This window comes from Theropithecus gelada, chromosome 9, assembly GCF_003255815.1.
Source record: "Theropithecus gelada isolate Dixy chromosome 9, Tgel_1.0, whole genome shotgun sequence".
Taxonomy (NCBI): domain Eukaryota; kingdom Metazoa; phylum Chordata; class Mammalia; order Primates; family Cercopithecidae; genus Theropithecus; species Theropithecus gelada.
In genome coordinates, this window is record NC_037677.1 from 119,430,422 (window position 1) to 119,443,737 (window position 13,316).

Here is a 13,316-nt window from a genome sequence, read left to right on the forward strand (position 1 = left end):
CTCTCCTCATGAACCCACTTGCGGAAGTCATTGGTCATAATGGAATGTAGGCACTGTGAATGCAGAACCCTGTACATGTAGCCTCTGACCAACTGCCTGACAGCCTTAAATTTCAGAGGTGAGGCCAGAGATTCCAAGCACGTACTCCCCAAACAGTCTGCTTTGTCAGAATCACCTGGGGGACTTGTTAAACATGAAGGTTCCACAGCCCTAAATGCAGATCTAAGGAATCAGAAAAGAATGAGATGTGGTCCCTGAAGAGCCATTGCAGGAGATACCAGGGCTATTATTAAACAGACTGAACATGGAGTCCCTGTTTTGGGCTCTGTGATGGTTAATATTGAGTGTCAACTTTATTGGATTAAAGTATGCAAAATATTGTTCCTAGATGTGTCTGTGAGGGTGTTGCCAAAAGAGATTAACATTTGAGTCAGTGGACTGGGAGAAGCAGACCCACACTCAATCTGAATGTGCACCATGTAATCAGCTGCCATAGCGTCCAGAATAAAAGCAGGCAGAGGAACTTGGAAGGACTAGACTGGCTGAGTCTTCCAGCCTACATCTTTTTCCCATGTGGGATGCTTTCTGCCCTCCAACATCAGACTCCAAGTTCTTCAGCTTTTGGACTCTTGGACCTTCAATACAGACTGAAGTCTGAAGTCTGCACTACTGGCTTCCCTACATTTGAGGTTTTGGGACTTGGACTGGCTTCCTGGCTCCTCACCTAACAGACCGCCTATTATGGGACTTCACATTGTGATTGTGTGAGTCAATTCTCCTAATGAACTCCCCTTTATGTATTCATCTATCCTATTCTGTCCCTTTAGAGAACCCTGACCAGTACAGGCACTCTAACACACTCAACCTGTGCCTCCGCCTCCCCTGGGGAGATGCTTAGAAAGGCAAGTTCATGGACTCCCTCCACCAAATCAATGAATCAGATCTCTGTGGTTAGGCCCAGAATCTGTGATTTAACAAGCTCTCTAGATGATTCTTATGCACACATAAGTTAGAGAAACCCTGCTTCAATAAATGGATAAGTCTCAGAAGAAACAGACTCAAGATTCCAAAAACTCTGAGTAGGTGACTATGCAACCTGTGTGTGCAGGAGATGCTCCTGAAAGTTGCTGTTTAAATGAGAACTGTGGGATCTAGAAGAGAAGTAGGAAAGCTCTTTGATTTGTTGAGGAGTCAGAAATCTTGAAACATGATGAAACCAAGTGATGATTCCAATTGAACAGTCATTTGACTGCAGACTTTTTCTAGCAGAGACCCATTGGTAAAGATTCCCTCAAAATCGTCGTCACTTTCACACCTTCTGCCTGGATCCAGCCTGTGGGCAGAACACACCTGTGGCTGGAGAAGAGCCACAGCAGAAGAGTTAATTACTCACATTGGCATCAACAGTTTTCCAAACTGTGACACATCTGTCCTTGTAGAAACATCTGAGACTCTAACAGCCGCCACCGCCATCATTGTCAAACCTCACACCATTCATTATCCCTTCACTTTAGAAAAGAAGCAGCAGGCTTAGGGAGGTGAACTGCTTTATTAGTCTTGGTATCAATAGATGGTGAGGATGGGCTTGAAATCCAGGACCCCTTTCATTTTCCCTATTTCCATCTATCCTGTTCCCCATGCCCATGTAGAACCTTCTTATTTAGAATTGATTCTCTTTCACATTTGAAATCAATGGAAAAGTGAAGCAACTCTTCTGCCATAGCAGCCTCTCAAGGTAAAGCAAATGCTAGCATCTTCCCAGTTGTCCCTTCCTTTTCCCATGTCCCTACTTCCTCATACTGAAAGACAGTCCCGTGCCTGAATTGAGCAAGGAAGCCTAGGATTTTAGTTTTCTGCCTATTCTGACATAATCTCTTCAAATCCCCTCAGAAGATATATGCTCAAGATGGGTTCCAGGAAAAAACCCTAGGAAAAGAAACGTGAATTCTCCTTCCACCTTAGTCAGTTACTTGCTATGTAACTTTGGAGAAGTTATTTGACCTTACTTGACCTCAGTTTTCTCTTCTGTAACCACTGGTCTATGTTTAAAAGCACAGGCTCCCCAGCCAGATTGCATGAGTTTCTTCCTAAAATCCCAATAAACATCTTCCAAGGGTGTTCCGTAACAGGCAGGAGAAAAAAAAAAAATATATAAGCTTATACTAGAGCTCTAAGCCCTGCATGTTTGTATCCTTAGCCAGTTTTTCCCAAGTCCTCTCCTGCCATCTCCCCTTTCATGCATCTCCAGTCAAATGGCCTTTTTCTTGTTCCTTGAACACACCAAACTTATTCCATGTTCAGGGCATCAGTTCATTGTCTCCTCTCATTCGGGCATGACTTTTCTGGTTATTGGTATTATGGGTGATTTTTCATTGAATCGTGGGTATTTTGACTGTTATGCTAGGAGACTCTAGATCCTATTTAAATATTTTATTTTATTACGTAGTCACTGCCTAGGTTTAGCATGCAGGTCCTGGCTGGCTTTTGTGGGATTAGATGCCAATGACAATTTAATTTTCAGAGGTTTTGTGGTGCTATTTTGGTCTACTTCATTTATCTGGTGCTACTGGGGCTTCTAGGTCCCCAAAAGTGCTGCCTGAGGGACAGAAGGAGGCCCCCCAAGCTGGAGTCCAGGGGGGTCTCTAGCACATGGGAACAGAGTGCTTTCTGGGCTAGGTCACTGAATGTGGTCAGATCCCCCTTTAGGGTCTGAGGAGGGGAGTCTCAGGACCAGCAAGGAAGATGAGCACTGCCCCTGCAGACTTATTGCCAGTGGGATTCGCAATCCACCCAACTTGCTACTGCTGCTGGGAAAGCCTGGGGTTGTCAGCAGGACTCACATTAAATCCGGGAGTGGAATAAGCTAGCTTGAGCGTTGGAAAACACCAGATCTATCCACCTCCCCTGTTCTACTGCTGTGGAGCTTACCCAGGCCTGGGGTCCCTAGTAGTTTGCTTTTTTCTTTCCAGTTTCAGAGTTCTCCTTTGTTTGATTCGTGTTATTTCCAGGGATAATAATTATGCTTAGCAGGGAGAAACATGTCCACACAGTCTTCCTTGAACTTGGTGTCTCTTCATCTAATTTTACTACACTGGCTGGATATGAGTACCTTAAAAATCATACAAACCTAACTAGAACAGATATCCTGTTCGACTTTCATTTTCATACTTCTTTTAACTATAAAGCATTAAAATCGTTCCATGTCAATGGAAGTGTGCCTGAATCCTAGTAAATGGCTCCATATTATTTCACTGTGCAGCGAAAATCTAAAGTCTAACCAGTCTTCTATCACTGAACATTTAAATGTAAGATTATTTTACCCTTCCCACATTTCTTTTTCTTTTATTTGCTAAATTGAGATCTCAAACTTGCTTTTGATTAGCAGTCAAACTCCAAAAATTAATGGAAGGGAAATAAGACCTGAAAAGGTAAAAGACAGAATTAAGTGATTCAAAATAGTATTTATATTTCACAAGAGCAAAAATATGCCTATGGAATAGAATTCAGAACTCCATGAAAGAGAGCTGGTGTCCAGAGAGCTGATGTCACACAGCCTGTGGCATGAAGGTTGGAGTAGGCCCATTCTACCAGCTCCGGCTGAACCTGAGCTTCCAAAAGTGAGCTGAGCTGTTCAACCTTGGATCTTAATTACTCCTAGCAGGGATAATTAGATCCCTCTTTCGCAGATTACAGGTTTGAGAAGTTCCAAATATCCCATGCCATAAAGCTTTTTTTTCCCCCTTAATTTTATTGTTACAATTGGCCTTTATCTAGCTCTGGATGGTTGAACTGTAGTAAGTATGCTTAGCTCCCAGATTGGTTGTTCTTCTCTCCTGGCTCACTGTTCCCCACTTTCAGAGTGTTAGATTAAGCAAATTACTTATTCCAAACAAACTGCGTTTCCTGGGAGAATTGAGTATTTATTAAATAGGCAGAGGTAGGCCTATGGTCTACTAGGAAGACAGAATGAAGGACAGGGGCTCCTGGATAAGCTGGCTCCTGGTCTCTGCAGACTACCTCCCATCTCTGAGCCCTGGCAGGGGTTTGGCTGGAAGTGTCAGGAATCTCCTTAAACCCTGAGATAACCCAGTTGTCGGTGGGAAGATTGAAAACTGTTTTTCCCAAAATACTTATCACTTACAAAATAGATTTTCATATTCTCAGTATTGTTAGACAATACTTTTTAGACTAATTATCTTAGCTTCATAAAATAATTTTAAACCTAATGTACAGTGAGGGGTGACTTCTGACCCTCGGAGTGAACATATTTCAGGGCCCAGGTGGTGGGGAGTGAAGCCATCAGCTCCAGGGCAGGCCTGTGGTCATTTCCAGCTGCACATCATGCCTGTGAGAGGGAAATATTCTTCCCACTGTCTGTCATTATGATTTCCTTCCCTCTGGAGTTTGCATTGAAGTCCATTTTTATCCATAAATAAACCCTTTTGTCTACCCCTGGGCCAACTTAGGATCCTAGGTGTCTCTGGAAAGATTTGCTTGCAGTTTACATGCATAAAGATCTGTGTTTGGGGTTCACTCTTCCTCTACTAACGGAAGCTTAGTGGCTGTGTGGGGACGGAGGCCATGTTCTGCTTCCCTGCACTTTCTCCCTAGGCGTGGGAAAGATGTTTGATCTCAGGACGAAGATCATGATCGGCATTGGAAGCAGCTTACTGGTTGCCGCGATGGTGCTCCTAATTGTTGTGCTCTGTCTTTACGTCAAAGTAGCCAAGGCACTAAAGTGAGTCACATGGGGAAAAGTGAATCACACCTCCTCAAATGGGATACCTGGACTCCCTATCTGAGCAAGGTCATTCCTTGCTGCTGTGGCCATACCCCTGAGTGAGTGAGGTCAAGAAGAACAAGCAGTTTTGAAAAGGCAGAAATGGCAGCTGAGTGTAAAATATTTTTCCCTTCTGCCTGGGGTTTGTCGAATGTTCTCAGTTTAAGGCTGTGAGAGTCAGTGGTGCTTGGCTGTCACTGGACCTCAATGAGTTTACCATCAGGTGTTTAATTCAGCACCTTGGCCAAACCTCCCTTTGTTCAGCACCGTGGCCAGTGCCTCCCTCTGTTCAGCACCTTGGCCAGTGCCTCCCTGGGCACTGTAGGCTGAAGACTATAGGGGAGGCTGCATGAATGAGCCTCTGCCTTGTGCTTATGTGGAGGACGGGCTGGATTGTTCTCCTCTTGCCTGAGTTGGGAGCTGTCAGAGTGTTCCTTCATTTCTGGTGGCCTTGAGGACAAAGAGGTGGACTTTTAGGACTCTAGGACAGCTGACATATGTGAATATCCTGGGGGACAGCAGAAAAAGGAATGTAGGTTGAACAAAAGACAATTACAGTTTGGGGAGAAGACCCTTCAAGTACCAGAGAGGTTGGTTGTAAGACACAGTCCATTCTAAGGAGTTCACAGTGACACATCCCAGAGCCTGGGGCACAGCTGAATACAGCACCTTCCCATTGTTCCTCCATCTCGGGGGCCTGCAGTGACCAGCTGGGTGACCTTGCTTGCAATTCACTTACCCTTACTTTTGTAACCTGAGTTTACATTTATAGCAATCGTAGGAGAGGAAGGGATTCAAGAGGAATTTGATACAGAGGAGAGAGCCTTAATGTAGGGTTGGTGTTCATGTTTGATTGGCTTCAGCACTAAATTTCCCAGACACCCCCAACAGTTCTAACAAAAGGACTGAGAAGAAAAATTCTAAGCCTGTGGTTTGTGTGTGTCTTTTCTTAAGAGCTGCAAAGGACCCTGATGCTGTGGCTGTAAAACATCACAGCCCAGACAAGGTGTGGTGGGCCAAGAACAGCCAGGCCAAAGACACCACCATGGAGTCATATCCGTCTCTCCAGTGCTGTGAAGGATGTAGAATGTATGGCAGTTGTGATGCCCTGCCACCTTGCTGTTGTGACACAAATGAGGGCCTGTGACTTGGGAAAGGTGGGCACAAAAATCTTCATGAGCAATATTTCTTTCTTAGTAGAACATTTTATTATTCAAGTCAAGTTCTAGAATGTTTACATGCTATTATATAATGTACAGTGTTATTTTCTGTACTTTTGCATAAATGTGCAATATTGGAAATAATCCTCTGCCTCCAGTATTTTTGTTAGTTATAAACATCGCTTATTTAAATATGTATGTTACCCACTTTGGGATTTGGGGTCACTAGCTGGTAATATTACATTGTGGTAAAAGAAAGTTAGAAAATGAAAGTGTCCAGCACATCTCCCACCCTACAAGGAAAATGCACATTGATATTAGGACATTTCCAATGTCAGTCCCAACTGATCTCCCCCAGCTGGAGTAGCTCTTTTGGCTCTCCTGAGAGCTTTGGTCACTGGCACCCCGCTCCTCCACCACAGATAATGGTCCATTCATCCAACACAGTGAGAGGAGCCAGGCAGGGCCTCCCTTGCATTAAAGTCGTCTGATCTGTGTAAAAGAAGGCCTGAGCTCAGTGGCCTCAAAGGGCACATTTGAAAACCAGATTCCCCCTGCTGCCACCCCCAGATCATCAGAGCAGGTGCCTCTTTTGTGGATCACAGTAACACTGATGTGTGTTGATCCAGCCATTAGCATCTTCAACTATAACAGGGACTCCCACCAAAGCCCAGACTTTCTGGACAACAGTGAGAAAGCAGAGAAACTTTATCTGAGTAAAGGTAAACATGATGAGGAATATGAGCACCCTTTAATTATCAGGCCCCGAGAGGAATTGAAATGAAACAGCAGTCCTGTCTCACTGCCCCCTTGAGCTAAATAATAATTACATCCTGAAGCCACTTGCTATATGGGCTCTGGACTGATGCCAAGAAGCCATAAAAAGCCATACGCTGGACACCAAAACTCACACCCCATAATCCAACCCTTTAGAACCAATCACTAACCAATGTCATCTCTATAAACCAGTGAGAATTCCTGTTAAACAACCCTGTATTAGCCACTCCTGATCACTTTTGCCTTTTTTTTTTTTTTTTTTTTTTGAGACGGAGTCTTGCTCTGTCCCCCAGGCTGGAGTGCAGTGGCATGACCTTGGCTCACTGCAACCTCCACCTCCTGGGTTCAAGCTATTCTCCTGCCTCAGCCTCCTGAGTAGCTGGGGTTATAGGCATGCGCCACCATGCCTGGCTAATTTCTGTATTTTCACTAGAGACAGGGTTTCACCATGTTGGCCAGCCTGTCTCAGACTCCTCACCTCAAATGATCCACCCACCTTGGCCTCCCAAAGTACTGGGATTACAGGCATGAACCACCGTGCCTGGCCCCCTTTGCCTTTAAGAACCTGCTAGTAACAGGTCAAGCAGAGCACTTCCCAAAGCACTCTTGAAGTGCGTTCCGGCCGCGGTCCTCAACCTTGGACCAAATAACTTCTCTATGTTAATTTTGCTTCAGTTTCTTTCCTTATGTCAAGGACAGCAACACATAGCAGGAAGCCCCCCTTCACTTCTTTTGCTCCCAGCTGCCTTCTGTTCCGGATCCTTCCCCTGAGCCTCCTGGAACTGCTTTCAAGCACGAGAAAGGCATAACCGCCATGTACACTCCTCTCATGAACTAAACCCTTGCTTGTGAACATCACATGTAGAAAATATAAAGAATTATTCTAGCCTGGGTAACATAGTGAGGCCCCGTCTCTACCAAAAATAAAAATAAAAATAATAAAATCCCATGTCTCATTTTGTGCCTCTGAGTCTCTTCTTTGGCCTCTTGAACCTGGTGTCATCTCCATTGGAGTTGATAGGCGTTCGGCAGGACAGTGACCCAGCTGGACCCAGAGTTTGCCCAGGTGCCATGCCCCCACCTTGCCCTACTGATCCTCTGGCCTCCCATAGGCTTCCCTTCCCAGGCCAGAGCTCCTAAGGCCTCAGATGTCACTAAGGCCTCAAATGTCAAAGGCCTCAAATGCCAGTTCATGATTTGCAGGAACAGTGCAAAGGTCCAGCTTCCTGTCATTTCCACAGCAAATTTCTCAATGCCTCCTGGGTGGCAGCTGCTAGAGATCCCCACAAAGATCTTCCACTGGGGGTAACCCTTCCAGAAAGGAGTTGGGGAGAGAGAACCCTTGTTGTGGGGACTGCTGATAGGAAACCAGTCACACAGCTGCTCTATTCTCTCACAAATCTACCCCTTATATGGATGGAACTGACATTTCCCTGGAGGTGTCCAGACAACTGATGAAACACAGAGCCTATAAAAGCTGTCGGTCCTTAAGGCTGCCCAGCCCCTGGTAAAGAAGGAGCTTGTAAGGAGGCTTATGCCTCTGGCCCTTTTCATTGTCTCCTGATTGGCAGAGTTGTTGATGGAGGCTGAAGGTAAAACTCTTTTTTTTTTAGTCAAAATACTGCCATTCAAAAGGTCCCTACCAGATATTTTAGAACTTCTTGAGTCCTCTGCTGGCCCCTGTGTGGAAAAAAAATTACTCTCAAATATTATTAGTGGGAGATTAAGTTAGTATCAGATTCATTCATGGTGATACTGCAATACATATAAAATATAAAAAGCACATGGAATTTAACCAGGTAATTTTACTTCTAAACACCTAGCTTTAGAAAACGACTATAATAGTGTCCAAAGATGTATGTACAAGCATGTTCATTACATTATATTAATAAATGTAAGAAACAACAAAAATCTCCATTTATTATGAATCTTATGGTAAATACATACAAAGAACACTGCATGGATTTTAGTTTTTAAAAGACAGTGATCCAGGAGGAGGAAACAGAGAAATATGGCAGAATAGAAGCCTCCACCAATCATCCTCCCCACAGGAACACCAAATTGAACAACTATCTACACCAAAAAAGCACCTTAGTAAAAACCAAAAATCAGGTGAGTGATTACAGTACCTGTTTTTAACTTCATATGACTGAAAGAGGCACTGAAGAGGATGGGAAAGATAGTCTTGAATTACCAACACCACTCCCTCCGCTATCCCCTGGCAGTGGCTACATGGTATGGAGAAAAAAAGCCTGTGCACTTGGTGGGAGGGAGAGTGCAGTGATTATGGGATTTTGCAATGAAACTCAGTGCTTCTCTGTCATAGCAGGAAGCAACACCAGGCAGAGCTCAGCCAGTGCCCAAGGAGGGAACATTTAGACCAGCCACAGCCATAGGGGAATCACCCCTTCCAGTGGTTGGAACCTGAGTTCTGGCAAGCCTGGACACTGCAGGCTAAAGTGCTCTGGGTACAAAACAAGCTTGAAAGGGTGTCTAAACCACAAGGACTGCAATTCGTGGGCAAGTCCCGGTGTTGTGCTATGCTTGCAGCCAGTGGACTTGGGGGGCATGTGACCCAGTGAGATCCCAACTGGGGTGATCAGCTTGCACCATGCCTCCCCCAGCCCCAGGCAGCACAGCTCACAGCTCCGGGAGAGACCCCTTCCCCTTGTTGGAGGAAAGGAGAGGGTATAGTATAGAGGACTTTGTCTTGCATCTTGGATACTAGCTCAGCCACAATAGGATAGGGTACCAGGGAGAGTCCTGAGGCACCCAATCCAGGACCTAACTCCAAGATGACATTTCTAGACACAATCTGCGCCACAAGGGAGTCTGCTGCTTTGAAGGGTAGGACCTCATCCTAGAAGAATTCCTCACCTATTGACTAAAGAGCCCATGGTACCCAAGCAGTACTTGCCATGGGCCTTGGGTGAGACTCAGAGACAAGCTGGCTTCAGATGTGACCCAGCACATTCCCAGCTGTGGCAGCTACGGGCATGGACTCCTTCTGCTTGAGAAAAGGAGAAAGAAGAGTAGGGGGACTTTGTCTTGCAGCTTAGGTACGAGCTTGGCCACAGTGGGGTAGAGCATTAAGTGGGATCTTGGGGTCCCCAGTTCCAGGGTTTGGCTCATTTCTGTGCTTGCCCTGGGTCAGAGGGGAGCCTGCTGCCCTGTAGAGAGAGTCCCAGGCCTGGCAGCATTCACCACAAGATGATTGAGGAGCCCTTGGGCCTTGAATGAACATTGGCAGTAGCCTGCCTTATGACCTTGGGCCTAGGGCAGTGGTGGCCATAAAGAGAGACTTCTCTGCTTATGAAAAGAAGAGATATTTGTTTTGGGGCTTGGGTGCCAGATCAGCTGCAGTAGAATAGAACACCAAGTAAATTCCTAAGATTTCTGACTCTAGGCCCTGGCTCCCAGACAGCATCTCTGAACCTGCTGAGGACTTGGGGGAAGTTGTTGCTCTGAAAAGAAGGATGCCATCCTGGCTGGCTTTACCACCTGCTGATTGTAGAGCCCTAGGGTCTTAAGCAAACATGGGCTGTAACCAGGCAGTGGCTACTATGGGCCTTGGGTGAGATCCAGTACTATGCTGACTTTAGTTCTGATGGAGCACAGTCCCATTGCTAGTGGCCACAGGGGTGCTTGTGTCACTTCATCCCAACTCCAGACAGCTCAGCAGAGAGAGACTCCATTTGTTTGTGTGGAAGTAAGGAAAGAGACTAAGAGTCTCTGCCTGGTAATCCATTTCATTCTTCTGGATCTTGTCCAAGACCACCAAGGCAGTACCTTTATGAGTCAGCAAGAGCCATAGCCTTAATGGGCTTGGGGTGCCTCCTAATACAGATATGGTTGCAGTGACCAAAAACTTAGATTACAATAGGCACTTGCCTTCAAACATCTAGAAAGCCTTCCCAAGAATGATGGACACAAACAAGACCAGACTGTGAAGACTACGATCAATACCTAACTCTTCAATACTTGGACACAAACAAACATCCACAAGTATCAAGACCATCCAGGAAAACGTGACCTCAGCAAATGAACTAAATAAGGCACAAGGGACCAATCATGGAAAGACAGAGATATGTGACTTTCAGACAGAGAATCCAAAATAGCTGTTTTGAGGAAATACAATGAAAATCAAGATAACACAGAGAAGGAATTCAGAATCCTATTGATAAATTTAGCAAAGAGATTGAAATAATTAAAAAGAATCAAGCAGAAATTCTGTAGTTGAAAAATGCAATTGACATATTGAAGAATGCATCAGTCTCCTAACAATAGAATTGATCAAGCAAAATAAAGAATTAGTGAGCCTGAAGCCAGGCTATTTGAAAATACAAAGAGAGAAGAGACGAAAGCAAAAAGAATGAAGCATGCCTACAAAATCTTGAAAATAACTTCAAAAGGGAAAATCCAAGAGTTACTGGCCTTAAAGAAGAGGTAGAGAGACAGGGATACAAAGTGCATTCAAAGGGATAATAAAAAAGAACTTCCCAAACCTAGAGAAGGATAGATATCAACATTCAAGTAGAAGAAGGTTACAGAATGCCAAGCATATTTAACACAAATAAGACTACTTCAATGAATTTAATAATCAAATTCCCAAAGGTCAAGGATAAAGAAAGGATCCTAAACGCAGCAAAAGAAAAGAAACAACATACAATGGACTTCCAATATATCTGGCAGCAAACTTCTCAGTAAAAATATTACAGGCCAGGAGACAGTGTATTTAAAATATTGAAGGAAAAAAACCTTTTATTCCAGAATAGTATATCAAGCAAAAATATCCTTCAAACGTGAAGGAGAAATACTTTCCCAGCCAAAAAAAAAAGCTGAGAAATTTCAACATGAAACCTGTCCTATATAAAGGGAGTTCTTCAGTCTGAAAGAAAAGAACATTAATGAGCAATAAAGAGTCATGTGGAAGTACAAAACTCACTGGCAATAGTGAGTACATAGAAAACCATAGAATATTACAACACTATAACTGTGACATGTAAACTAATCATATCTTGAGTAGAAAGACTAAAATATGAACTGATCAAAAATAATAATTATGACAAGTTTTCAAGACAGGCAGTACAATAAGATATAAAAAGAAACAACAAAAAATTAAAAAGCAGGGAACAATGTTAAACTGTAGAGTTGTATTAGTTTTCTCTTTGCTTGTCTGTTTATGCAATCAGTGTTGACATCAGTTTAAAATAATGAGATATTATATTATTTGAAAGCCTCATGGTAACCTCAAATCAAAGAACATACAACACATACACAACAAATAAAAAGCAAAAAATTAAAATGTACTACCAGAGAAAATCACCTTTGTTAAAATGAAGACATTAGTAACAAAAGAAGAAAGAGAAGACCACAAAATAACCCAAAAACAAATAAAATGGCAGGAGTAAGTCCTTACTTATCAATAATAACATTGAATATAAATGGACTAAACTCTCCAATCAAAAACATAGAGGGGCTGATGGATTAAAAAAAAAAAAAAACAAGACCCAGTGATCTGTTGCCTGCATGAAACATGCTTCACTTATAAAGACACACATAGACTGAAAATAAAGGGATGGAAAAAGATATTCCATGCAAACGGAAACAAAAAAGAGCAGAATATATTGATGCAAAAAATGTATATTTCAAGACAAAAACTATAAAAAGAGACAAAGAAGGTCATTATATAATTATACATAGATAAATTCAACAAGAGGCTATAACTGCTGTACATATATATGCACCTAACACTGGACCACTGAGCTACAAAAAGCAATTATTATTAGAGGTAAAGAGAGAGATAGACCCCAATACAATAATAGCTAGAGACTTCAACATCCCACTTTCAGTACTGAACAGATCATCCAGACAAAAAAAATCAATGAACATTGGACTTAATCTGCACTATAGATCAAATGGATGTAATTGATATTTACAGAACATTTCATCCAATGGCTTCAGAATATACATTCTTCTCCTCAGCACATAGATAATTCTCAAGGGTAGACCTTATGTTATACTACAAAGCAAGTATTTAAAAATTCAAAAACTTGAAATAATATCAAAGTATCTTCTCTGACCACAATGGAATAAAACCATAAGTCAATAACAAGGGGATTTTTGGAAACTATACAAACACATGGAAATTAAACAATATGCTTCTAAATGACCAGTGGGTCAATGAAGAGATTAAGAAAGAAAGTGAAAATTGTCTACAAACAAATAATGAAAACACAACATACTAAAGCCTATGGAATATAGTAAAAGCAGTACTAAGAGGAAAGCGTATACCTTTAAGCCTACATCAAAAAGTAGAAAAACTTCAAATAGACAACCTAACCATGCATGTTAAAGAATTAGACAAGCAAGAGTAAACCAAACCCAAAATTAGTAGAAGAAAAGAAATAATTAAGATCAGAGCAGAAATTAATGAACTTGAAATGAAGAAAACAAAAAAAATCAACAGAATGAAAAGCTGGTTTTTTGAAAAGATAAATAAAATCAACAAACCTTTAGCCAGGTTAACTGAAAAAAAGAAGAGAAGACCAAATAAATAAAATCAGATATGAAAAAGGAAATATTACAACTGGCACTGC

The 13,316-nt window shown here is 42.7% G+C and overlaps 1 protein-coding gene across 1 annotated transcript; it reads left to right on the forward strand.

The window, feature by feature from the left end:
• The first annotated feature begins 3,771 nt into the window (after positions 1 to 3,771).
• On the forward strand, positions 3,772 to 6,084 carry LOC112631458 (protein FAM24A-like). The gene is made up of 3 exons (XM_025396624.1): positions 3,772 to 3,794; positions 4,612 to 4,738; positions 5,735 to 6,084. Exons 2-3 carry the CDS (start codon positions 4,623 to 4,625, stop codon positions 5,925 to 5,927), a joined length of 309 nt encoding a protein of 102 aa, XP_025252409.1. The 5' UTR covers positions 3,772 to 3,794; positions 4,612 to 4,622; the 3' UTR covers positions 5,928 to 6,084.
• Positions 6,085 to 13,316: the final 7,232 nt, after the last annotated feature.

What these genes read in the sequence shown, in the direction of transcription:
- LOC112631458 (XM_025396624.1), top strand. Translation starts at nt 4,623, where the DNA reads ATGTTTGATCTCAGGACGAAGATCATGATCGGCATTGGAAGCAGCTTA. An exon ending in AAAGTAGCCAAGGCACTAAA is followed by an intron (nt 4,739 to 5,734) that starts GTGAGTCACATG and finishes TCTTTTCTTAAG; the next exon opens with AGCTGCAAAGGACCCTGATG.